General features: G+C 38.3%; 1 protein-coding gene across 3 annotated transcripts in view; it reads right to left on the bottom strand.

The window, feature by feature from the left end:
• Nucleotides 1-4,844: 4,844 nt before the first annotated feature.
• The window catches only part of SYNPO2 (synaptopodin 2), a 178,476-nt gene continuing 158,783 nt past the window's right edge, over nt 4,845-24,537 (bottom strand). For 2 of the 3 annotated variants that reach the window (XM_045994660.1, XM_045994655.1), the window contains exon 5: nt 4,845-8,380. In XM_045994660.1, the coding sequence (XP_045850616.1) occupies nt 7,841-8,380 (540 nt within the window). In that variant the 3' untranslated portion in view covers nt 4,845-7,840. The other variant, XM_045994668.1, reaches the window with a different exon arrangement.

The raw sequence follows: 24,537 nt of genomic DNA on the forward strand, positions 1-24,537 counted from the left end.
CATTACCTGCTGACTTTAATTCTGTTGTCTTCATGAAAGACCCAATGTTGTCATTGCTAACTTCAAATAATATTAACTAAGGGAAAATGGGTAATCAAATGCCTAAAGGGAGAGTTCTATCTTTTTTTTTTTTAAGATTTTATTTATTTATTTGAGAGAGAGAGAGAGAGGGAGAGAGCACAAGCAGGGGGAGGGGCAGAAGGGAGAGGGAGAGGGACAAGAAGACTCCCCACTGAGTGGGGAGCCTGACAGTCATCAGATTTGATCCCAGGACCCTAAGACCATGACCTGAGTCGGAGTCATATGATGCTTAACTGATTGAGCCATTGAGGTGCCCCCTAAAGAAAAATTTCTTAAAATGAATGCAATGCACATGTTTTATGGAAATATTTGTGCCATAAATGTCAATGTCGGGGCACCTGGGTGGCTCAGGGGGTTAAGCCTCTGCCTTCTGCTCAGGTCATGATCTCAGGGTCCTGGGATCAAGCCCCGCATTGGGCTCTGCTCAGCAGGGAGCCTGCTTCCTCCTCTCTCTCTGTCTGCCTCTCTGCCTACTTGTGATCTCTGTCTGTCAAAAAAGTAAATAAATAAATAAATAAAACTTTAAAAAAATTTTTTTAAATGTCAATGTCTTCATGGTAGTAAAAATATCTGTTTTATACTTACGGATAAAATTCACACGCATACCCCTTTTTTTGATCTTGGAATGAACCTCTTTTAATGTGCTTTGTTTCAAGAATAATTTTATAGCAGGGTAATGGTGAAATAAAAATGTGTAACCAATTCTTCTGAAAGTTCCATAGCCAAAATATGTATAGAATGCATTCCTACCTCTGATTTTTTTCTCCATGATAGCATTTTAGACCTGGAACAGTAAATTCTTCTTCTTTTTTTTTTTTTCTTAATGTCTTCTCTTTTATACAAATGAGAAACCCAAATACTTTGCTTATTCAAACATATTGTAGAAGAACCAGTTGAGTCTCCACAAGGAATGGTTTTCAGACACCGCCACTGGAGAATATTACGAGACATGAAACCTCTCCCCTCTTTTTTGGTTATTTTCTATTTCAAATTCATGCTGGACATGGAGCTTGGCTTAGCTGAGAACTGAGGTTTGACTGTTTTATCACAAAATCAGGTTCTTTTTCCTCTTCCCAGCCCTCCGGTAATTATCAACTTCAATAACTTATAGGCACTTTGTATTGCTAATGATCAGAGCTGTAGTTGTTGTAGATAGAAACCAGAGAGAGATCATGTGAATTCAAGGATGAAGAGACATTTAAATGACATAAGGGCCCAAATAATACCGGGTTATGAGGAAATATGCAACCCTCTACCCCTTTTTTTAATTTTAAAAACATTATTCTTCTTTGTCTTGTGTATTGGTCTGGCAGAAAGCAGTGGTATGAATATCGTGTAGATCAATAGGAAAAACAACCAAGTCAATCTCTTGAATTGAGGTTAGTCCTGATAGGTCACGGATTAACCCCAGATGCTGCTGACTTCTTTTTGGTTCTCGTTTTTTCTTTCTTTCTTTCTCTCTTTCTTTCTTTCCTTCTTTTTTTTTTTTAACATTTTATTTATTTATTTGACAGAGACATAGACAAAGGCAGAGAGTGCAAGCAGAGAGAATGGCAGAGGCAGAAGGAGAAACGGACTCTGCACTGAGCAGGTAGCTCAATGCAGGGCTCCATCCCAGGACTCTGGGATGATGACCTGAGCCAAAGGCAGACGCTTAACTGTCTCAGCCACCCACGCACCCCTGGTTTGGTTTTCTACACTGCGTTGGAAATGGTTGCTTCATCGAAGTGCTAATAGGGGTAGTGCTGTGTCCCTTCCCTAGTTTAAGGATGGCTTTTTAATTTCCAACACATGCACTACACCTTGTTGAGGAAATATCCCTGCAGAATACACCTATAGCTCAATTGTCTAAATAAATAATTTTTTCTAGAAAAAGGCTTATGGCGCGTGTTGAAGAAAGGCTAAGGAGGGTCCTATCTCTACTTCTAAATGTTCACAGAAATGCAGACAGGATTCTTCAAAGGCAATTTGAGCTTGGATAAGATTTTGCCTTTTCTACCTTGTCAGGGAGGAAAAAATTTTCTCTGTCCTTCAAAGTCCTAGTTGAACTAAGAATCAAAATGACATGAGACCTATTAGCAGGAGAAAATCAAATTTAATTTCACACGTGAGAGAAATTCACAGAAGCATGAAATTCCAAAGACAGGTAAAATGAAGTATTTTGTCATTCCTACTTTAGGAAATGGGGTTAGGGGTTTGGGACTTCTAAAGGAAGGAATGAAATTCACAGGAAGATGAAAAAGAGTAAACGTTTGGTAAATAAGTGTTCACTGGGCCACACAGAAACAATGGGACATTTACTAAATTCCTCCTTGTTTACCACCCACTCAGTTTATTATAATGTAGTTAACTGTGGTGATCAGTCTCTTCCTGGAGCGGGCCCTCTACCTCAGTGATCTTCAGGCAATTGAGGAAGAGGTAAAGAACTTTTTTTGAATCTGCTGGGTTTTGTTTGCTTTTAACTCAAAATAATCTTCATGCCCAAGTGGCCCATCATGCAGGTGGCCTGCCCTTGGTCCTTACGACATACTCCATTAGAATTTCTTTGTTAAATTAGGGCAAGGCTCACATGTATTCAAATCATCATGGTTCGGCAGTCATGCTTTATAAAAGCTTTTTCAGACTCTTAAGTAAGAAATATAAATCGTGATGTGATGAGCCCTGGATGTTATATGTAAGTGATGAATCATTAAATCCTACACATGAATGTTATATGTAAGTGATGAATCCTTAAATTCCACACATGAATCATTAAATTCTACACAGGAATTTTACCATATATATATTCACTAACTAGAATTAAAATAAAAACTTGACATAAGAAAAGGAAATATAAATCTTAAAATCCTTGAAAACGTGAATGAAGCTTTTTCCTCTTGGGGAAGGTGGGAGTAGAGGAAAATTCGTGAACACTGGTGACGGAAAAGGAAAGGAGAAAGAAGTTACAATATAACAAAGCTTCAGTACAACTTTAGAGAGAAAAGAAATACTGTAAGGGCCTATTTAGCCAGAGCAGCTCCATCCTGTTAAACAGTGATTTTGTTGTTTATGCAGTAAAACTCAAACTGACCCTTCCCCGCCCCCCCCACCCCGCCCCAGGGAACTTACTTAAAAGCAAGTTGGGGAAACCAGTCCCAGGTAACAAAGCCCAAATACAAGGGCGGGTCAGTCCAGGTGGAGACATCCAATCAGTGGGGTGTGCATACTGTCTGCCTAGCTACCAAGGAGTGTGGGTCCCGCCTTTCAGGTGCCAATTCTGACCAAGGTGATAGGCTAGTTCAAATATCTACTAAGGTAAATTGTAATTCAATTGGCCACCTGTGTGTGACCCAGCATGACTGTGCAGCTTTCTCTGTGTGTTACAATCTCATTGGCCACTTGCGCGTGGCCAGGCCCAACCACATGGCCTTTGCCCTTAAAAGCTAGTCTGTAAGGCAGAGAGAGGTCGCCTCTTTGCAAGAGACAGCCCCGAATGGTCGGTTTGATTCTCGATGCTTGGCGCGAAATAAAGCTTTTCTTGACCTTCACTTTCTATCAGTCTCGTTCCTTTGACCATGGACCCAACAAATACCGCAGCAAGATTCATTGGAGGCATTTCCTCTTTAAATGCCCTTTTTTATAATTACTTGATTTTTATAGCTAGAATGCCAGATCCTTCCTAGAAATATAAACTGTCACATTTTATAAACCTGTAAATAACAAAATGCCCCTTCACAGAAAATACTGTCCTATTAAATTTGAGAAGTCACAAATTGTGTTGTTTTCCAGAACCTCTGAGGAAAAGGGAGTAGTTTGTACTAAATACTTTTGGTAGTAAGTAGACCGGAGGAAACTGGCTAGTTTTGAAGCAGCTCTGTCGTGTTCTTCCCAATGAGGAGCTAGGGAATTGAACTCCTCTTGCCTCAGGCTGTCTGTCCGCTCCATGTGGAAATGACTTCACCTACTTCTCAGTATGTTTTGAAATTTACAGTCTACTAAGCACTAGGAATTCCTCAGAGAAAATGGGATTCTTCCAGGGCATTAGCATCTTAAGACAGTATAGTGTTAGTACTCTTAGGTCATCTTAATCTTTTAAAAAGTCCTCATTTTTGAAATACGTTTCCAGTGCTGGCCCTTTAAAAAATATGTACATTTTTTTTTAAAAATACCAAAAATAACCATTCTATTCAGAATTTATGAATCAAAGCAAAACAAAAACCAGTGTTACAAAGCTAAGCTGTATGATACCAACTGACCAGGGAGCTTGAGTTCCAGCTGATTGTTTTAATATCATGCAGGAGGAGCCAAAGTCATTTTTGGAATCACAAACATGACAGATTCTCTGAATCAGTCCCCAGCAGCTTCAGAATTACAACCAACATGTTATCAAGTCATATTGCCATTGGTTATTCTTAGGCTTAGGACTAATTTCCAATATACTATGAAGGAAAATATTAACTTATGTTTGGACCCCAAACGTCTTAACTTACATGTCAAAATGATCATATTTTTAGTTTTTTCTAAAGTTTTTAAGTGTTACAGTTAAAATGTTGCCAATCAGCATGAAATTCTTTTGATGTGTCTGGAAGCTAATATTATAGAAACTAAAATTCAAAAATATGTAATAGATAAGCTTAATAATCTAATATATCATACTTAAGAATATAATGTATATAATAATATATACCAACTCCTGGATTTGGAGTATATCAAATCCCAGTTCTTTGGGGTGAAAACTAATTCAAAATAATATTTTACAAGGAAAAATGAAAACACTCTTTAGGTTGATTTCCAAGTTACTTTTTATTACTAATACAAATTTGGTTTTTAGTATGCATCTTTCAAATACAGTCTTTTGGGATAAACACAGTCAGAAATGTCAACCTAACTAGCAGGAGAACATAGTCATTTTTAATAGAAAAGTGTGGCCAGAGTAAATACTTCTACTTTGAACAGAAATCAAATGTGAAAATCTACTTTCTCTTCAAAAAACAAACATTTCTACAATTCCTCTCTAATTATAATAACTGAGCCTATCTACTACAATCTTTTATCCAAAGTTCCAATTCATTAATACTTATATATGCTTGAGCCCTAATAAGGTGGCCCTTCCCAATGTGAGTGATGGTGCCGAAACATAAAAGAGGCATATTCAGAAATAAATGGACTAGAATCCGTGCATTTATAAAACTTAAAATACAAACTCTACATTATTTTAATAGGGGACACTTCACACACATGTAAGGATGTGATATTTAAACTCAAGATGGAGGAAAGGTGACAAATTAGTGTCCCTGTGACTGGCATACTGTAACATTTTAGGGCATGCTTTTTAATCCACGGTAAAACAGGAACTCTGTCTACCTATGTGATTGCTACTAGTAGAAAAAAGTCTTCACAAATGTGGTATATATTTACAAGCAACAGTCCTTCTAAAAATGCTGATTTTATCTTACAGATATAAGGTATTCTCACGTACAGAAATCAGATCTCAGCGTGACAAGTCTCCTGTCTCAAACAGTAGCTTGAATGCAAGCAATCTAACTTTGCTCATTTTTAAGTAAACAGGAGATTCTATATCCTCAATACGTTTTGTGATGATTGACGTCGGCACTCCTGCTTTTCAAATTATATCTGCAATGAATGACTTTTTGGAACATCAATTTCTAATAAAACTGTGAGATGTTCATTTCTTTGTGAGTGAAAAATTTACAACTTTCCTGCCATGTATTGTCTTTCTCTTGATGTCTAGAATCAATTCAAATAACTTCACACGAATCATAATTTTGATCTAGTAATGCAAAGAAGGAGATGGCTATTTTATTATTATAATATTTAAGTTCGCAATGTCTGCTTTTTAAATTTTGAGTCTAGTGAAAGTTTTAGTGAAGAATCTAATATATATCAATTTCTGGAGTTGGAGTATATTAAAGCCTAGGAGTAAGGAAAACCACTACTAGCATTTATCAAAGAAAGCCACAAAATAGGATCTGGTCCTGTCAGGTAATCTTTACTGCTAAATCACCCTTATCTTGAGACACTGGCATCTAGAATGATTTAGGCCATAGAGTAAAGTTTGAGGCACGTAAGACTTTAATGTAGGGGATGCCTGAGAATTTGCTGACGTACTAATCAATATACAAGACATCATTTTTTAAGATTCCATAGAAAGTGTTTGGAGTCAATGATTATATTTTATAATTTGAGAGAATTAACAGTATATAAATTTAAGGAAATTTAACAATGTAACTTTAGAAGTATTTAACTTTTCTTTTCTTTGTAACTAAATATTAGTAACTGGTTGGGTCCATCAATAAGAGAACTTCTTGGGATTTCTTCACATTTTTGATCTTCTACTTCCAAGATAAGGGATCATTTAGGCCCTGGATTTTTTTTTTCTTTTTTAAGTTTTATTCTGTGAAAGACACCATTATAATGATAAATTCAAGAGTTACAGAGTAAAACAGAGCAAAAGAGTCACATTTAAATATCTAAGAAAGTTTTGAATACTCAAAAAAGTTTTTTAAGATGCTCTCATTTCTTATTTACTTATTTGATGTTAAATGCTTTGAATTTTCTTGTACTGAGTACTTTGTGGGTAGTAAGGAGCAGATGTTTGATTGTCTCATGGTCCTGCTAACAAGGCATGGGTCATGAAATTGACCAAGCATCTGTTCAGCTTCCTTTGATCCTAATGATGCCTTTGTTTTGTAACTAAATAAATGGTCATGACTTACAGTTGCATAATAACAGACACATTCATCTACCACTTCCTTAAATCCATTAACAGTTTTATTTTTCTCCACATCAACCCTCCCTCATGTAACACATAGCACAAAACCTGTCTCCCAACAATTCCTTTTGGACCTTTAATTATACATGTAGTGACACTGATGACCTAACCCACTCCTAAATTAATCCTGCATTTATATGATGAGCAACAAAAATGAATAATGCACCAAAGGTCATTCTATCAATAAGAGAATCTCAGAATATCAGAGCTGTTGAGGATATAAGAGATTAAATAATCTGATCTTCTCATTTGACAAATGAGAATACCTGAGCCCAGAATCTATTCCTGTCTCCGGCTGTTGGCTTTAAATAGATTAAAAATATATTCTATACCTAAATCTTTCTATTCCCCATACATTACACAATTTGCCTCAAAAGTCCTTCTGAATTGTATGATTATCTTTCTGCCAAATCTTTCTTTCTTTCTGAGAACACCTATATTTCAATTCTAAAACACTGAATTTCATTGGATTTTTGATAATGTTTCAGAGAAATGCTTAAAATAACACCAAGGAAATCCTTTTTTATATAATTATCATTCAGTGGCATGCTTTGATGGAAAACTTCTCCCATGTTCTATTCCTTGCTGTTATTGCTAATGACAATTAGCGTGTCATATTTCTTTAATTCCTTCCTGGAAAGACACTTAGAAGAAAATACTTAATTTCACTTTAAATGATCAGTGTTTAGTTGCCTAGACTACCGCATATTAATGGAATAAATGGAATTAAGATTATGAATTAGATACAAGTGCCAACACATCAATGCAGAAAATGAATTTTTTCCTCAAAGAAATTCTCTATCATGAGCAGATAAGAAAGAGATCACTCACGTGTGCATACACACACACACACACTCAACTAAATGACTTCTGAGAACAAGCCAAGACCAAAAGTGAATCAAAATCTACTGGAAAAGTGAAATGCCCTACAAAGGAACATTTTAACAATGACTATTGTAGACGGCACATGTTCAGTTTTTCTAACATTCATGTTTGGCGTCTCCATCCCCTTGGGTGTGGGTTGTAGTTGTAATCAGCTGTTGAAAGACAGTAATCAGACCTAGTTTCCATGGACATTATTTCAGAATCATTTCTGGAAGGCTGCCTATAATATGCATATGGCAACTGTGAACCATACTGGGAATTGGTAGACATATTATTATTAGGTAAAGATGCAACACTATATTCTTGCCTTGCAGATGAGCTCACAGTGGCCTTCTGGGCCTGAGGAACATAGGACAGTCTCTCATTCCAATCCTCTGAGCACCCCGGAAGCACCTTCCTCCTAGCTGCTGAGACCACATTTGCCACAATGGATTCCTGGATGTTTCGGGGTTTAAACGCATCATCCACTAGACCCAGAGGAGACTTCGTTGCTGCTTCCCAAGGAGTTAGTCTCTTGTTTGCCTTCTCTAGCTCATCACTTGGTTTGCTAGAGTAGTTATAAGCAGGCTGGAATACCCAAGGAGATGTTGTGGAGATAGTGGGTGGGACCGGTCTTCCAGGAAGAGAAAGGGAGTGTCCAATCTGCTAGAAACAATGAAAATGTTAGTATATCTCATTCATTTTTGTTTGTGCTGATTGACTGTTATTCCAAAGTAATCTTGGCAACATTACTGAGCACTGTAAAAATGAAACCCCCAAAATACTTAGTGCTAAAGCCAAGACAGGCTGCTTCTATCTGGTGGATTATTAGCTCTGGCCTGGGACTTGCTCCTCACTTAGGACTTTCTTATTGCTCTCCCTCTCTGAACCCATAGTTCCAATCACTACCATCTCTCTTGGGCACAACTACCGCTGCTAGGACTCTGTTATCACTGGGAGCCACCCTTACTTATCTGCCCTCCACATATTCATATCCGTATCTACAGCCCACGCTCATTCAGGTCCTGTTTTCGTGATACAAAATAAACAAAACATTGACTACCCCAGAAACAGACCATGAGCTACTAGGCTTTTTACTTTTCCCAAATGACTTCCAACGTGTTATCTTATTTTGAGCCACTAAATATAGCAAAAAATAAAAAAAAATTAAAAATAATAATAAATCCAAGAGCTACTTAGATGGATTTAATTTTGCTGATCTGATGAAGTGGATGGACTTTTTCTTTTCAAAATCTATTTACAATCACTGCAGATCATGTGGCTCTTCACTTCCTAAGCAGAGGATATTGCCCATGTCTCAGACAAATACTCCTGCCCCTTGTTTCATTTGAGATTTGCTTCTTTTTAGGTGTATTACATTCTTTACTTTTTTGAGATTTTGTGTCCTTGCAATACTCCCCTGTGTATGTGAACTGTTTGGTTTGTCAGTATGCAGAAACATAATTTATTGAAAGCTCTTGTTTTCTCTCTCCTTTGCCCCTTCTTATTTCCAGGAACGCGGAAGACTAGTTATTTACATCACATCCTCACACATTACCATCAGCATGAAACTCTCTTAGACAAACTTCTGACAAAAAGTAGCAAATGTACACCTAGGGGAAATGAGTCAGCTTTAAAAGTATTATAACATTGTGTGTCTCTGGAACAAAAAGCATTGCCATGCTTAAAAATGCACCCAAATTTTATAAACAGTTCCAACAGCTTTTCTTTCTTAAGCAAGTCCTTAAATTTAAAGTGAATACCAACACCTGGATTTGACAAACTATCTTAGGTTCAAATATTTTGTTTTGGTTTTTTGTTTTCCATTAAACACAAAAAGAGGGTATGTGGTTCTTTCTTGGCTTGCATATCAAGAAGTAGGGGGTCAATATACTGAATCTTGCCTCTTTCTTTGTTATCATTACAATTTCAGTAATACCAGTTGAGTCCTAACAAATCTTGTTTTCATTAATCTCTTTATCCTAACCTAGATCTAATAATAAGTTCTCTGGACAATATAATCAGGGAGGGGAGAAAAGCCCAATTTTAGTTACCATTTGGACTTGATTTCCATTTCACATTATTTATGTGCTGGTTTCACTCATTTAACAAAAATTTTATTGAACACCTGCTACTTCCCAGGCACACTCATTAGAGTCTAGACATACAAAAATGATTTACAAGAAGTCCTTGCTCTCAAGAAACATGTAACACAGTACTGCTGTTAGCTTCGCAGTGGCAAGTTAGTCAGTCACGGAAGATCACTTTAGAGACTCTACCTATCTTGACAGGATCAATAAGGAATTTTCCAAATTGTGAGAAGTATTAACATTCAATATGATAAAGAAATATTCAGCTCTTGTCTCCCATAGTATATGTCCATGTTTTCCTTTAGTCCTTACTAACGGAGGAGAGAGGACATATTGGTCTATAGAGTCCTTGGGCAGTTTTCCAATTCTCATGATACTTGCCTTATGTGGTCTTTGATCAGATCTAGCACTAAGAGGGCTGTTTTAGTCAGGTCTTTAAAACATTAAAGACTTGAAGAGATGTTAATAAAGGGATCTAGGCCTCTACAGAAACATGGGAAGTGATCTTAAATACGCATACAGGTGATTAACATCACTGGCTAGCAACTGGGAAAAGAAATAATTATCAATATATTTGGAAGAATTAAGTGTAATGTGAATGCATACACTTCAGTGGTAGGGCATCCAAAACCCTGGATGAAAGTGAAAATTTTATTTTCCATTTTTTCCTCCCACTTCTTCACTTAAAAATCTTCAGAAGAATGGAAACTTAACAGAAATTAGCTCAAAAGCATTGCTGAATGATATTCTAATGATGAAGAGATCAGAGATTTTTTTTCAGCTAAGCCATAAATGTTAATCATTTGAATATGTGAGCAAAAAAAATTATGAAGTATGGTATTGAAAGAGTAAGTCTCTCTGAGGAAAAAAAAATGTTTTGAGGAAAAATTTTAAATAGCATCAAAGTTTAAAAAAAAACTCCCATAGAATACAAATATACCGAATATAGTAGCAGTACTGGCTATGAAGGAAGAGAGCAATTACCTCAGTGAACAAAATGACTATTGCTCTCCTACAGATTCCTCAGTCCACCAAACAAGCCTTCATATTCCTTTCAGTGCTAACAATAGAACATAACCGTACACACTGTCAGAGACAAGAGATGCAAATGTGGTATAAATAAACAGTTCTCTAGGTGCATTGTTCTTACTGTTTGTGCCCAAAATATTGCAGGCCTCTGGTCTCTGCCTGCACCCAAACTCCTAATTTTAACGTATTTCCCCAAAGCAATTTTGGCATCTTGTTCTTTGGTGCTATTTCCTTCTGTCAGTCTCTGTCCCAAGGCTCATGCTGTTCTCTGCTTGGCCAGCAAAAGGAAGCTACGTGATACATCCTGAGTCAGAAATGACCAAAGGGACCTGAAAATAACAGAGGTGTTTCTTCTATTTTGGAGTTTGAATGTCTGATGGTAGAATCCTAGCATAACATGGGTTGGATCCTTGGTTGCTGTTTTTCCACCGTGGGTTGTATTATTATCTAAAGAATTTAAATTTCTGATATATGAGCACTTACCTGTAGCCCATATGTTAAATTAGCAATACATATGATGTGTCATCCTGTTGCCTTTTTTTTTTTTTTTGTCTCCTGAAACCCTTTAATTTTTTTACTGAAATAAGTTTTTTCCACCGTCACTGGATGAAAACATGGCAGGTCCTGTGGTACTCTGCTTTCTTTTAGGAATAGTCCTGTGGTCACTTTAAATTACCCAACCTAGTTCATTTCAAAATAGAATATTCCATCCCTTGCAGTAACAAGAATTAAATCTCTCCTCCCTGGGAGAAGAGAAGATCCTGTTTCAGGAAGATCCTTTTCCTTCAGGGAAGGCACTGTAGTTGGCTTCTTCTTGCTGTCTTTCCTCTCTTCCCTCAAATTGCTAACTGGAACTTCACGCTCCCTGGACTTAGAGTACAAGGATGGAGAAGAGACAAAGAGCAGAGGGGAATTTTTACTTGATTTGGTAACATACTCCGGCTTTTCACAGTCAGATCCAGGCAGGCCCAGACAAGGGAACTTTTCACAGGATCTTTGGAAATTCCTATCACCGGGGACATGTTGCTTGTAGCCCTCAATTCATGCCAACTCATCCCTATTCTAAAAGATTACTTGTGACTCATTCTTTACCCCCAAGGAAGCTGAAGCTACGAGAGGGTCTATTTTTTTTTTTAAGATTTTATTTATTTATTTGATAAAGAGAGAAATCACAAGCAGGCAGAGCAGTAGGCAGAGAGAGGGGGAAGCAGGTTTCCCACTGATCAGAGAGCCCGATGTGGGGCTTGATCCCAGGATCCTGGGATCATGACCTGAGCCGAAAGCAGAGCCTTAACCCACTGAGCTACCCAGGTACCCCATGAGAGGGTCTATTTGAAGAGACCTCAAGACAACCCCATCCATTTCTCCCTTGCTCCTGGCCTGCTGTGGGTCACGCAGAACACTCAATTGCCTTTGGGATGACAGCAGCAGATTTCCTGGCTCTTTGCCAAAACAAATTGTCAGCCCATGTCTCACCTTCCAGATTTCTTAGGAGAGTGTTAGACCCCGGTCTACTCTGCCTTCCTACCCATCCCAGTGCAGACATCTCATAACAAGCTCTCTAAGAAGCTACTTTAAAAAAAAAAACAACACAACACTTTTTTTTTGTTTGTTTGTTTTTTGAGACTGAGAGAGTGTGAGCAGGTGGAGGGGCAGAGGGAGAGAGAGAATCTTAAGCAGATTCCACACCTAGCACAGAGCCTGATGTGGGGTTCCATCGCATGACTGAGATCATGACCTGAGCCAGTATCAAGAGTCGGATATTGAACCAACTGAGCCACCCAGGTCCCCCTCTAAGAAGCTACTTTGAAACTCTTCTCTCACACGGGTCTGAGTGAGGGGGTAGGACCTCCCCCTACTCCAAACCCACACCCCATGATCTATGGCATCCAAATTCTTCCTCAATAAATTCTCTCTTGTTGCCATTCTCTGATCCCTTTTAATAACCAAGACCTGACTGGAGGGTTCCGGCAGGAATGGCTCCTGCTGTGTTCTCTGTAGAGTCTGTACTGTCATCTGAAGTCAGACTTTAGTGGGCAACATCTCCAATATTTGAGGGCCTCGGGGGAACTTTCGCTTTAATATCCTGTCATGTAACATTACCATTTTCAGTAGGACACTAAGCCTTTCTCTCTTTTTTTTTTTTAACAATGAAATATAGGCTAAAAATAGAATGAAAAAATTTTTCTAAGGATTAATTTCAAGAAATTCAAATAGTGTTAAGAGTTGAAACCTTATATTTCACTCAGGCCTTGCTCTAGAGAGGGGGCTCACATGTTTTCAGGGTATCTTGGTCAATCCTTAGGCTTTAACTGTTGAGAATGTCCTCCTTATATTGAACCAACTTTCACCCCCCATAACTGTTACCCCAGTGATCCCAGTAACAAAAATAAACCTGCTTCCACTTCTCTGTCTTTTCTTCACATATTCCTAGTTGCTTCCACCCTCTTTGAACACCTTCACCATCCTATTGCTATCCCTCATTTTCAAAGGAGGGAGAAATAACATCTATGGTGGTCATTCTCTCAAGTCTGCATCCTTCTGTCTCAGTTTGTCGGGTAAGGTTAATGCAGACACACCATCTTGATCTTCCTGAGTAAATGTATATCCATAAACACAGACACCGAAAGCATACCAATGAAGACGTCATTCAAATTGATGCAGGAAACTTGTCATCTGGCAGATGGCACAGTTCATACATATGTAGAACATTTGGTCTGTGTGTATTTAGGATGGTGCGTCCTTTAAGTGTTCAGTGCAAGAAAGTACATGTTACATTTTAGCCAGTTCAATATAATGCCTACAGCAAAGGTTGCAAAGATTCCCCCAAACTCAGGAATCACCTGGTGTTAGATATTCCTACCGAAGGCTAAACATAAACATTTTCCTACCTCTGCCTTCAATAATAGCCAACACTACCAGCTCATACCGTGTGCCAAGAGGTGGCTACTAGTTGCCTCACATAGAGTATTTCATATAGTCCTCAAAACAAGCCCATGAAGCAGGCCCTATTATTGTCCCTATTTTCAAGGATAAAGACAAGGAGAGTGAGACTTAAAGAGGGCAAGTAACAATAAATTAATTAGTTAATTAATTAATAACTTCCTTCCATAAGGGTAGAAATCTAGTAAGTGCTCGAGTGCGGAAGTTGGTCCCACACAGTTTCACAGCAGAGTTCTCAGTGAAGTGGTAGATATACTTGCAATGAAATCGCTTTTTGAAAATGTCTTTTGTTTTTTGTTTGCTTTTTTTAAAGATTTAAATCCAAGCAAACTAAATGAAATGAGATCTTAGAAATTTTGGAAAGAATCACTTAAATTTTGACTAAGTTTGGATTAATTACGACTGCCATCTTGCCATTTCTTACCAGAAGGAGTCAGTGGCAGGTTCTAGGGCATACCTCACATTTAGATGCGCTCGCTCCCTTTCTGTGAAGGTGAGACACACATGGGACTCTGCTCTCAAGTCACCTGAAAAGCTCAGAGGAGCTGAGGGCCTTTCCCAGCTTACCTTAGCTAACCTGTCATGTCAGTTCAATGCTGACTTATCCACGGAAAGCAGTTAATGAAACAGCTTAGTTAGCTTCCTTGTTAAACTTCTGGGGAATCGATTTAACTGGCCGGAAACACTTGACATTTAAAAAGGAAGTGTAGTCTGAGGTTTACATAGGACAATGAAGTGAATTCCAAAGCAATGCAAATAGCCCTAGAAGCCAAAGAAGTTTAATAGGCTATATTCTGAAGTTCAAACTATTTTATACCATAAACCTGGAAAGCCGAAAAAATTCTCTTAACTCAATCCCTGCTTAAACGTACCATAGTATCGGAGGTGTCCTCAACAAATGTTATTTCCAATGTTATTTCAACTCCTTCAAATGTTATTTCGACTCCTTCGACAACTTTCTCTCTTAAACACATGACCGGTAAATATTCATCACAAATATATATTTTGTCATAAGCAGATTCCAACAGAGGCAAACAGAAATAAAGGACATTTCATTTGCCCTTTAAGTTATTCATAAGAATTTCTAAAAAGCAGAGGACTATGAAGAGGCACGCGAATGGAAGAAAATGCCAGGCGTTCTCCAGCTTCCCATCTGTGCAGGTCAGAATCTTGAGAGTCATTGTCGACTCTTCCCTGTCCCTCACATGCCACCTGACCTGTCAACGCTGACTTTAAAATATACACAGTCTGCCACCATTTCCCATGCCTCCACTGCTGCCATCCTAAGGTAAAGCAGCATAATCTCGCATGGATTATTGTTACAGTCTCCTAATTGATTTTCCTGGTCCCACCCCTACTGCTCTAGTCTACTCTCAAAGGGCAGCCAAAATTACCCTGTTAAAACCTAAGTCAGATTATGTCACTTAGTTCTCTGTTTAAAATCCTCTCTTGGCTTCTCATTTCTTTTTGTTTTTTTTTTTTTTAATATTTTATTTGTTTATTTGACAGAGATCACAAGTACGCAGAGAGGCAGGCAGAGAGAGAGAGGGGGAAACGGGCTCCCCACCGAGCAGAGAGCCCGATGCGGGACTCGATCCCAGGACCCTGAGATCATGACCTTAGCTGAAGGCAGAGGCTTTAACCCACTGAGCCACCTAGGCACCCTGGCTTCTCATTTCAAAAAAGGAAAATCAACGTCCTTTCATTGACCCTCGAGGCCCTGTAAAATCTGCTTGCCCACCTTAGTCTCTGATTTCATCACCTTCGGCTCTTTCCCTCTCACTTGGATCTAGCCACACCAGCCTCTGCTATTTTTGAACACACCACACATACTCATGCCTCAGGACCTTTACACTTGCTGATCCTTCTGCCTGGAACACAGTACTCCAGATACCAGCATGACTCCTGTTTTTTTTCCTTCGTGCCTTACTCAAATATCATATGATCACTATCTGACTATTGTCTATCTGTCTGTATCTCTCTCCCTTTCTCTGTCAAAATTACCCATTCTTTGCTTTATATCTCCCTTTAAGCTTATGTCTATTTAACATAATAAGTGTTTTATTTATTTTGTTCATGTGCTTCTTCCCACTAGAATTTAGCTCCATGTAAGAGTAAGAGTTATTGCTTCATTCTGTTTTATTCATTAAGACATCTCTAGATGAAAAACAGTTCCTGGCAAGTAGATGCTTAGTAAATATTTGTTGGCTGAATGAATAATTAGGAAATACTTGTTGGCTGAATGAATAATTAGTAAATATTTGTTAGTTGAATGAATAATTTCTATATCAGACTGCTATAACCAGGAAACTTGGTTAGCTTCACTAAAATTTTTCATCATGCCTCAAGATGTAGGTAGCCCTTCTCACAACACTTACACGTAGTGAGGGACTCACACAAAGAGACTCATCCCACCGCCCTCACTATACACACACCAATCTGCACACCAACCCATGTTTGTCAAAACAAAGAGGATGAATATTTACATACAAATCAACTTTTCTAAGCTGGTAGAAGATTTTAATGTGCAAGTAAAATCATTTGCATTTTTAGGACAGTGCAAGTATGAGGGCTTCAAGCTGTTCTGAATCCCCAAATGAGAAAAGTCCTAGACTTTCATGCATGAATCCTAAAGAGAACCTAAAATATATTGGCAAGAGTGGAAAAAAAAGTAAATAAATAAGACCTAAGAAGAAAAAGATAATGGACCTGTAACCCTGGGGCTAATAATACATTATATGTTTATTAAAAAATTATTTTAAAAAGAAGATAATGGACATTGGGATCAGTTAGATTTGCAGAAGGAAGGGGTGCCTGGGTGGCATAGTCCATTAAGAGTCTGAGCCTTGCTTTTGGCTCAGGTCTGATCTCAGGGTCCTGAGATTGAGCCCCATGTCGGACTCCACACTAGAGTCTGCTTGGGACTCTTTCTCCCTCTCCCTCTGCCCCTCCCCACTGTGCTCTCTTTCTCTTTCTCTCTAAAATAAATAAATCTTAAAAAAAAAAAAAATTGCAGAAGGGAAAGCTGAAAGCTGATTCACCATTTATCATGAGACTGCAATCAGGTGTAGGAAATGGCCTTTTCTACTAACTTATCTCTTAGGGGCACTCCCATTTTCTTGAGTCTTGGATTAATTTTCCTGATAGGGAAGCAGGTTAACAGGAAAGATATTTCTCCGTGGAGATGCAGAACGCTTGTATCTAGAGATCCTTAAGCATAGGATAAATGTTCCTTTGAGGTGAATCACATATAGTCAAGCTTGACATCAAGGAATAAGGAGAATTTTAAGGTCATTTTGTCCTAGTCTCTAAATAAAATAGTCTCTATCTCCGGTTTTCTGTGATCTGCCTTCCTAAAGTGAATCTTAAGTTTTCTTCACCTGCAGAGTTTTCGGAAATCCTGTGGTAACACTCTCCTAACAAAATGGAGGAGGGTGTCCGTTTCTTCAGACAGCAATCGGCAGCACTGGGCTGCTCATCAAGAATAGCTCGGAGAGTCAGGACGAATCAGTCCTACTGTTGAAGTAGCCAAGTAACCACACATTGCTTGGATACATGAAATAAACATACTTGGACATCAGAAAAAGAGATACCATCTTGTAGCTAGTGCTTCTCGTCTGGGCTCTGCCTCTGCTATTCATCTGTATTCACTTTAGATTAACTTTTAGATTAAATTTGTGTTCTAGAACAATGCACGTTTTTAAAAGCTTATCTTATGTTTGAAGGAAATTCCTTCGCGAGAAAGGCTAAGGGTTATAAATGACAATGGAAGCGAGCGTGATATGCTGGAAAGGATAACTGGGATGTCACACTGACCCGGGGAGTCCTGCCTTTGCCTCTGGTGACCCGTGTGCATCCACCTCTCCAGCCCTATTTTCCTTGCTCGTCAAATGGTAACAATGCCGGCTACAGTTTCAGGAGCAGGGGGAGAGGAGAGATTTTGTTTAGAAATCGAACGCCCCACGGCAAAACAAGTAGCGATTATTCTTGTTTTGGGGAGAAGAGCCTGTGAGGTCTTAAAAGGTGTCAGAGACCTGGCAGAACCTTTTGTTCAAGAGGCAACTGCATGGGCAGGCTGCCGACCCAGGATAAAAATAGGAGGGAGCCTTGCCTTTGAAGTGGCATTAGCACCGCAGGCCTCAGATACCGCAGCGCTGCTTCCCACCCATCAGAACGTCAGACGCAGGCAGCAGAACTGGCCAGAAACACGCGCTGACCTCACCTCTCTGCTAGCTCCGCGGTGGGGGTCGGGGGGGGGTGGGCAAACTGCAGATTTCTTCATCTTTCTTAACCGTCTGTTATAAAAGAACAAAAGTAACCGCATTCAATGTAAGATCTTGAAGCCTGATGTTAAGGAGGAATCTGCATATACTTCCGCGGCCCCTTTCCACCTTAGAGAGCAAAGATAGCGAGACCTAAAATGTACAGATTTTTTACTGTGTACTCATCACAGCGCTAAGCAAGTTTTTCTATTAACTCACTGAATCCTCTCAACAACCCTATAATCCCAATCTTGAAAATCAGGAAACTGAAGTATAAAAATGAGGTAATTTACACTAGGTCGCACAGCTGGTATGTGTCTGTATAGGGAAATTTAAAAATTAAAGTCACAGGTAATAAAATTGTACCTAAATCATTTGAAGGCACTGAATCTATTAGTGACGAGAGATTAACGACACAGCAATGGTTTACCCTCTTACCTCCCTTTATCCTTAAAAAGGTATGCCATTCTAAAAACTATAGCCTATGAAAACATTCCTATTATATACTGTATTTTAGGAGTGCTTGGGTGGCTCAGTGGCTTGGTGAGTTAAGCCTCTGCCTTTAGCTCAGGTCATGATCTCAGGGTCCCGGGATCAAGCCCCACATAGGGAGGGCTCTTTGCTCAGCAAGGAGTCTGCTCCCCCCTCTTTCTCTGCCTGACTCTCCTACTTGTGATCTCTCTCTCTGTCAAATAAATAAACAAAAATCTTTAATATATATATATATATATATATATATATATATATATATACCATGTTTTATTTTAAAAGCTGGAATTGCCATTTTAATTTTTTGTATTTCTTGCGGAAAGTCCTAAAATACATTTTTTGAAAAAGATTTTATTTATTTATTAGATAAAGACTACAAGTAGTCAGAGAGGCAGGCAGGGAGAGAGGAGGAAGCAGGCTCCCCACTGAGCAGAAAGCCTGATGCAGGGCTCCATCCCAGGACCCTGAGATCATGACCTGAGCTGAAGGCAGAGGCTTTATGCCACTGAGCCACGCAGGCGCCCCCTAAAATACATTTTTATAAAAATCTACATTAATTGGCTTGAATGTAAAAACAAAATTTTAAACACATTTCAAAATATTTTCTGAAGAGAAAGTTCTCTTGTCTCAGAAGATTTAAGCAGTAAAAGTCATACAGATTCCCGTGATAGAGAAAAATGAATAACATATCAAAAGTTCCAATTTCATCAGTTTCTATAGAGAAAACAAAGGAATTTTCACAATAAACAAAGGTTGATGATCCTATATGAAATAAATGAACTGTTGAACTTTTGGAAGACTTTTGTAAAGAAAACTGTCAGTGTCTGGTATGTAGTAAGCACATAAGAAAGGGGACTCATCATTACTAGTATAAAATTATTACCTACTTAAAATGTATTTCACTATCTGAATGTACCTTTAGCTGTCCATTATATCCTCCATACTTTTCCTAAAACAAATCCGGGTAACCATCTCCTTCCTCCCTCATTCACAAAAAAGAAAAGTCACCATGAATGTGCACTTATTCCTAGGGAAAAAGTGGAGTGAAGAGAGGTATTTTTAAAATATATTTTACAGATTGTGTGCCTGCAATTTGACATAGAGCTAATATACCTTAAACAAACTCACTTCCCAAGTAGAATGGCTTTGATTTTCCCAGAGGAAAATTTTTTCAGATAAGAGGCTGAGAAAAGGAATTCTTAAGAAATGTGTACGTAGCATGCAACAACCTTGATTGGGCCTTTTACATGAAAACATTCTCCAAATTTCTCCCTGGGATGTTTTTAAGTCATTCTTCTATCACACTCCTAATTACATTAAGAAGCTGACAAACCAAAGCTGGTTAATGGTAATGACAAAGACACATCAACCTTGTGACAATATTATTTCACAAGGATGTGGAAAACACAGTGTGAGAAAAATGACTTATTTGATCTTTGTAACTGTTTTTCTGTCCATTACGTTTTCCAAGCTTGTGAAATAGAGCTTTTGATTCATTTCCTGGTCCCTGGGGAAAATGTTTAACCTACTGTTCCTGGGAAATTTAAGATTTACTGCCAAATCATATTTATGTTTCCTTCGTCAAAATCATGGCCCCAGAGTGATGTTTAAAATTAGGAATAAAAAAAAATATAACTTCATCCGGGAAGTAACCAACAACGTATTTTCTGAAGCACAGAATAGGAAAAATTTTGTTTAACTGCCTTACCGCATCTCTCTGGTGCGAGTGGTAATTTTTATTTCATGATCTCTTTCTTGTCTGAGGGATTTATGTAGTAATTCCCTGTATGTCATTTCATTTTATAGACATGAGGATGCCACAACGTAATTAGGGTTTTCAAAGGAATGACTGTTTTTCTGAAATAGATAAAGAGGCCCCTCAGGGGGAAATACAGTTTGAAGCAGAGTATAGGGTGATAGTCACGATGGTGCATTTTCAAATACAACTGGAGGACGTGGAAACATCTTTTTATCAGTAGTGTCCCAGGAACATATCTTCAAAATAGGCCTTGACGTCACTTGAAAATACTAACCACAGGTGTATCTGTAATCCAAGTAATGGTTCAAGGAGGTGTCTCAGGAGGCATTAGTATGCTTTAATTTTCCCCTCTTGTTAGCTATTATTACAGCTTTTCCTATTGCTATAGCTTTCTGAATGTTCTCACAAAACTCCAATATCTAATTTCGTAGACATGATATCAGATATTAACACTATGGCAAACTTTGCTACGTGGGCCACCCATTTATTCAAAGGATCTCAGTGCTCATCATCCCCCTGACTATTCCTGTTTCCCAAGTTCACCTTCATATTGATATAACATTAGGTAGTTTTAACTATCAATTGCCAAACAACTTTTTCCTTTTTCAATATTGATTCATGCAGATACACAGGTGAATTAACAAAGCCCCTTGATTTAGCTACAAACACTTTATCAACCCTCTAAGCCACATTGGATTTATAGTCTTAGCCTAAGATAAAAGATAAATTCTTCTGGAGGTACTAAAATGTCTAGGTCCTTATAAATAGGCATTCGAGATGGAGAGTAGGGACCCTTCTGTTAATATGTATGCCTGAAGTTCTTAAGCAACTATCCATTAAAAAACAAAAAATGAAAAACTCTGCGGGAGGGATAGAAAAAGAAATGTCTAGAGGTTATCTCTTTGTAAAAAGATTCCTAAATTACATACATCAAAAAGTTCCTCTCCGCTTTGTTCTAATCTATTTCTTACACATGATGAGACTTTCTGATAGTGATGTGCAGACTTTTCAGTCGCGTCCTTGTCCTTAACTTTGCCTGTTTCGAAATCATTAAGTCTAAGGCAGTTATGTTCTTTTCAAACTTTAAATCATAGACCAGCAATCACTGACCATTTGGAATCACACATGGCTGTGACCTAGGCTAGAGCTTTTGTGTGTGTTTTAGCTGAGAGGAAAGTTATCTCCAAATTCTTTCATTTAAAGGGCCTGAAGGAGGTGGGGCAGTGGGGGCAATGGCTTACAATTTATCACCCTAGGTCAGGTATTCTCAGGTGAAATGCAACTTTGATGCTATAACTAGTTGCTAAATGAAGTTCACTCTAAATCAGTACATTTTTTTTCTTTTTGCAAAAATTTGAAGTCTACATGAGACGGGAAAAAGTCTGACAATGCAGTCATCCCCAAAAATACACTGATAATTAAAATTTATGCATCATTCATAAGATAGGATTTTCACTTTGACCATGGTTGACAGTGCTAGGTAGACTAGTACAGAAGTTTAAAAAACAAAGCAGAAGGACAACAAAACAGAGGTTGAATAGTGAAAGCAAAGAAGATAAATACCAAATGGTTCTTTCTTATAGAAGATTGCTTTCTGTATGAATGCATGGTACATCTGATATAATTTTGTACAATGGAACATGGGTGTTTTGATAGCGAAGTGTAGAGATCTCGTGATGCAGGTGAAATGACAAGGAACAGGAACTGGAAATTCTACTTTATAGCATTGCCAGCTGTTTCTCACCCACCTCGTGGCTCCCGGAGGCCTAGAGGTCCCTCTGAGCTTTACAGTGCTCCCCCTTCTCAAGAAGTATCTGTGTGTGTTTCAAGAATAGTCAAAAGGAATTATAATCATACTTACAGACACTATAACTGAAGAAAATCATTCTATTCATGGCTTGAAGAAAAGGAAAAAAATATTCTCCCCTAAGCTCTGTTTTTTTCTTACTAGAAAAAATGATTATTTAATTTTAAGATGTTTTTCTAAAAATATCCTGGAATTGAAGGGATAAAGAACAAACAAATTTGTCTTGTCAGGTTTTAAACCAAACTTGCTTTTAAAAAAGTATTGAACTACACCAAAATACAAAACATAAAAACCCAAAAGTTTTTTACAAGACATATATACAGCAAATTATAAAGTCTCAGAGGTGGAAGGGATTCGAGATCTGCAATCAGGTTTCAAGTAGGTGCAGGAGTTCCTTTTACAACACACCTGAATGGCATTGTAGTGGGACAAAGCACAGGCTATGAAAACAGATAAACTCGGGGTCATTTGGCAGGTCTCCCACCTTAGGACTAGCTGTGTGACTTTGGGCACTTTTCTTAACCACTCTGAGCTCCAGTTCCTTATCAATTAAAAAAATGATAATTTTCCACCAAATAAGGTTGTTATGAGAACTAAATCCATGTATTAAAGCTCTTAACACCTTTGGTTGTGTCCAACATATATGTTAATTCCTTCTCCATCTCTTCCCCACAAGATTTTGAAGTTTTATGTTAAACTGAAACTTACTGTTTCGTAACTTCTGTTGATTACTCCTAACTTTCTTTTTCATCAATAGATGCATTTACTCCCTCATTCACAATAGTTCCTCAAATATCTAACTCTCCTATCTCTTGTTGGTCTCTTCTCCTCCCACTGGTAAATGTATAAACATTCATCTCGTATTACGGAACTTCCAGTCACCATCCTTTTTGTTTTAGAAATAAACTTTAGTGCGTCAAAGATCTGAAAACAATGGTCTTGTTGGGATCAAAGCTGCTACTCAGTGGGTCTACCTGTCCCTTTGTTCTGTACATTCTCCTAGTCTTCGAGCACCCCCTGACTGATTGCAGTTTGTCAATCTATCACACCATGTGATCATCATAATGGAAAGGCACAGAGAAAACACTGGAATCTCCCCCAGTGATCCTTAAAGTACATGAATTTGAGTGTTTTTTAGATCTGAAAATTTTACAGTCATATTTGTTTTCCCTTTAAGAGGCTAATTAGCACTCAAAGTACTCCAAAATTCTCCTTTAGCCTAGATCCCAAAATAAAAATGTTTTGATTACTGCCAGAGAGATTTAAGTTAGTTATTAGTAAGAACATTTTTGATCAGAGATAACAGACTCTATTGCCCTACAGCCAAGGGAAGTCATACAATCCCTTTCCCCAGAGATAAGAAAAAAACGGCGGAGGAACTTTGTATAGTCCCTTCTTTAGATGATAAAATTGTATCATTCTTTTACTAGAAATATTTCTTCTCGGCCTTGCTTAGGAGCCCAACAAAATCCCATCTGAAGGCCCTCTTTATTCTTCTATTTTAAAAAATAAAGAAAAAGACTGTTCCGAGCCAATTACTCCCAAGTTTGAGAGAGGCTGCCTGCGAAGCCCTTTTGGAGCGGAAAGAGGGTTTGCTGCCCCCTGGTGGACCTGTGAGATCATGCCCACAAGATCAGCGCACCCCTGCCGATCACTGCAGACAAGGCCTCCGAACAGTGGAAAACAGGTGCAGTTTACAAGTCTGGCTGTGCCTGACTGGACTAACTGGAAAACTATTCATGGGTTTTAAAGAATAAGGTTGACCTAAGTGTTTTGTGTGTTAGGAAAGTGTTTTACAAAGTGTGGTGCACAACCATTAGCATCAGAATCACCTGGGGTGTATGTTACAAGAACAAATCCCTGGGCCCCACCCAGACCTACTAAGTCAGAATTTCCACGGTGGGGCCAGGAGTGGGGGGTGGGGGCAAGGTCTTAATTTCCCTCTGGGAACAAAAGTTGGAAAATGGTGTGTTAGAACCCTCCGAAGACAATGGTTGGCTAAAACTAAAGTGCTCTATGTAAAGGAAATCTTGTTAATTGGTCAACTTAAGTGCAAAGTTAAAATAAAAAATTCTAAGTGATCTATTTTGCTTTGCTTTTTACTTCAATAATAGCACCCACCCTGAGTTGTAACATTTCTCTGGCTGTTTCATAAGGAGAATTCAAAATCTAGTTAGTTTATTTCAGTTTATATGAAGAATGATAATTGGCACCATCTGATAAGCATTAACAAGTAGTCAGTGGACCCGACAACCAATTAACTCTTGAGTGTGATATAAAGGGAAAAAAAAAAAAAAAACTAACAATGGAAGGATTGGTATGACACTTAGCACTTCATTTATGTTAGTCCAGCTTATTCTTTGGTGATCTTGAGCTCTAGAGGACAGTTTTGTGAATATTTCTTTACCAATCTGAGACTTGTCAGGAGAAAACAAAACTAA

The sequence above is a fragment of the Meles meles genome, chromosome 2 (genome assembly GCF_922984935.1).
Source record: "Meles meles chromosome 2, mMelMel3.1 paternal haplotype, whole genome shotgun sequence".
Classification (NCBI taxonomy): Eukaryota; Metazoa; Chordata; class Mammalia; order Carnivora; family Mustelidae; genus Meles; species Meles meles.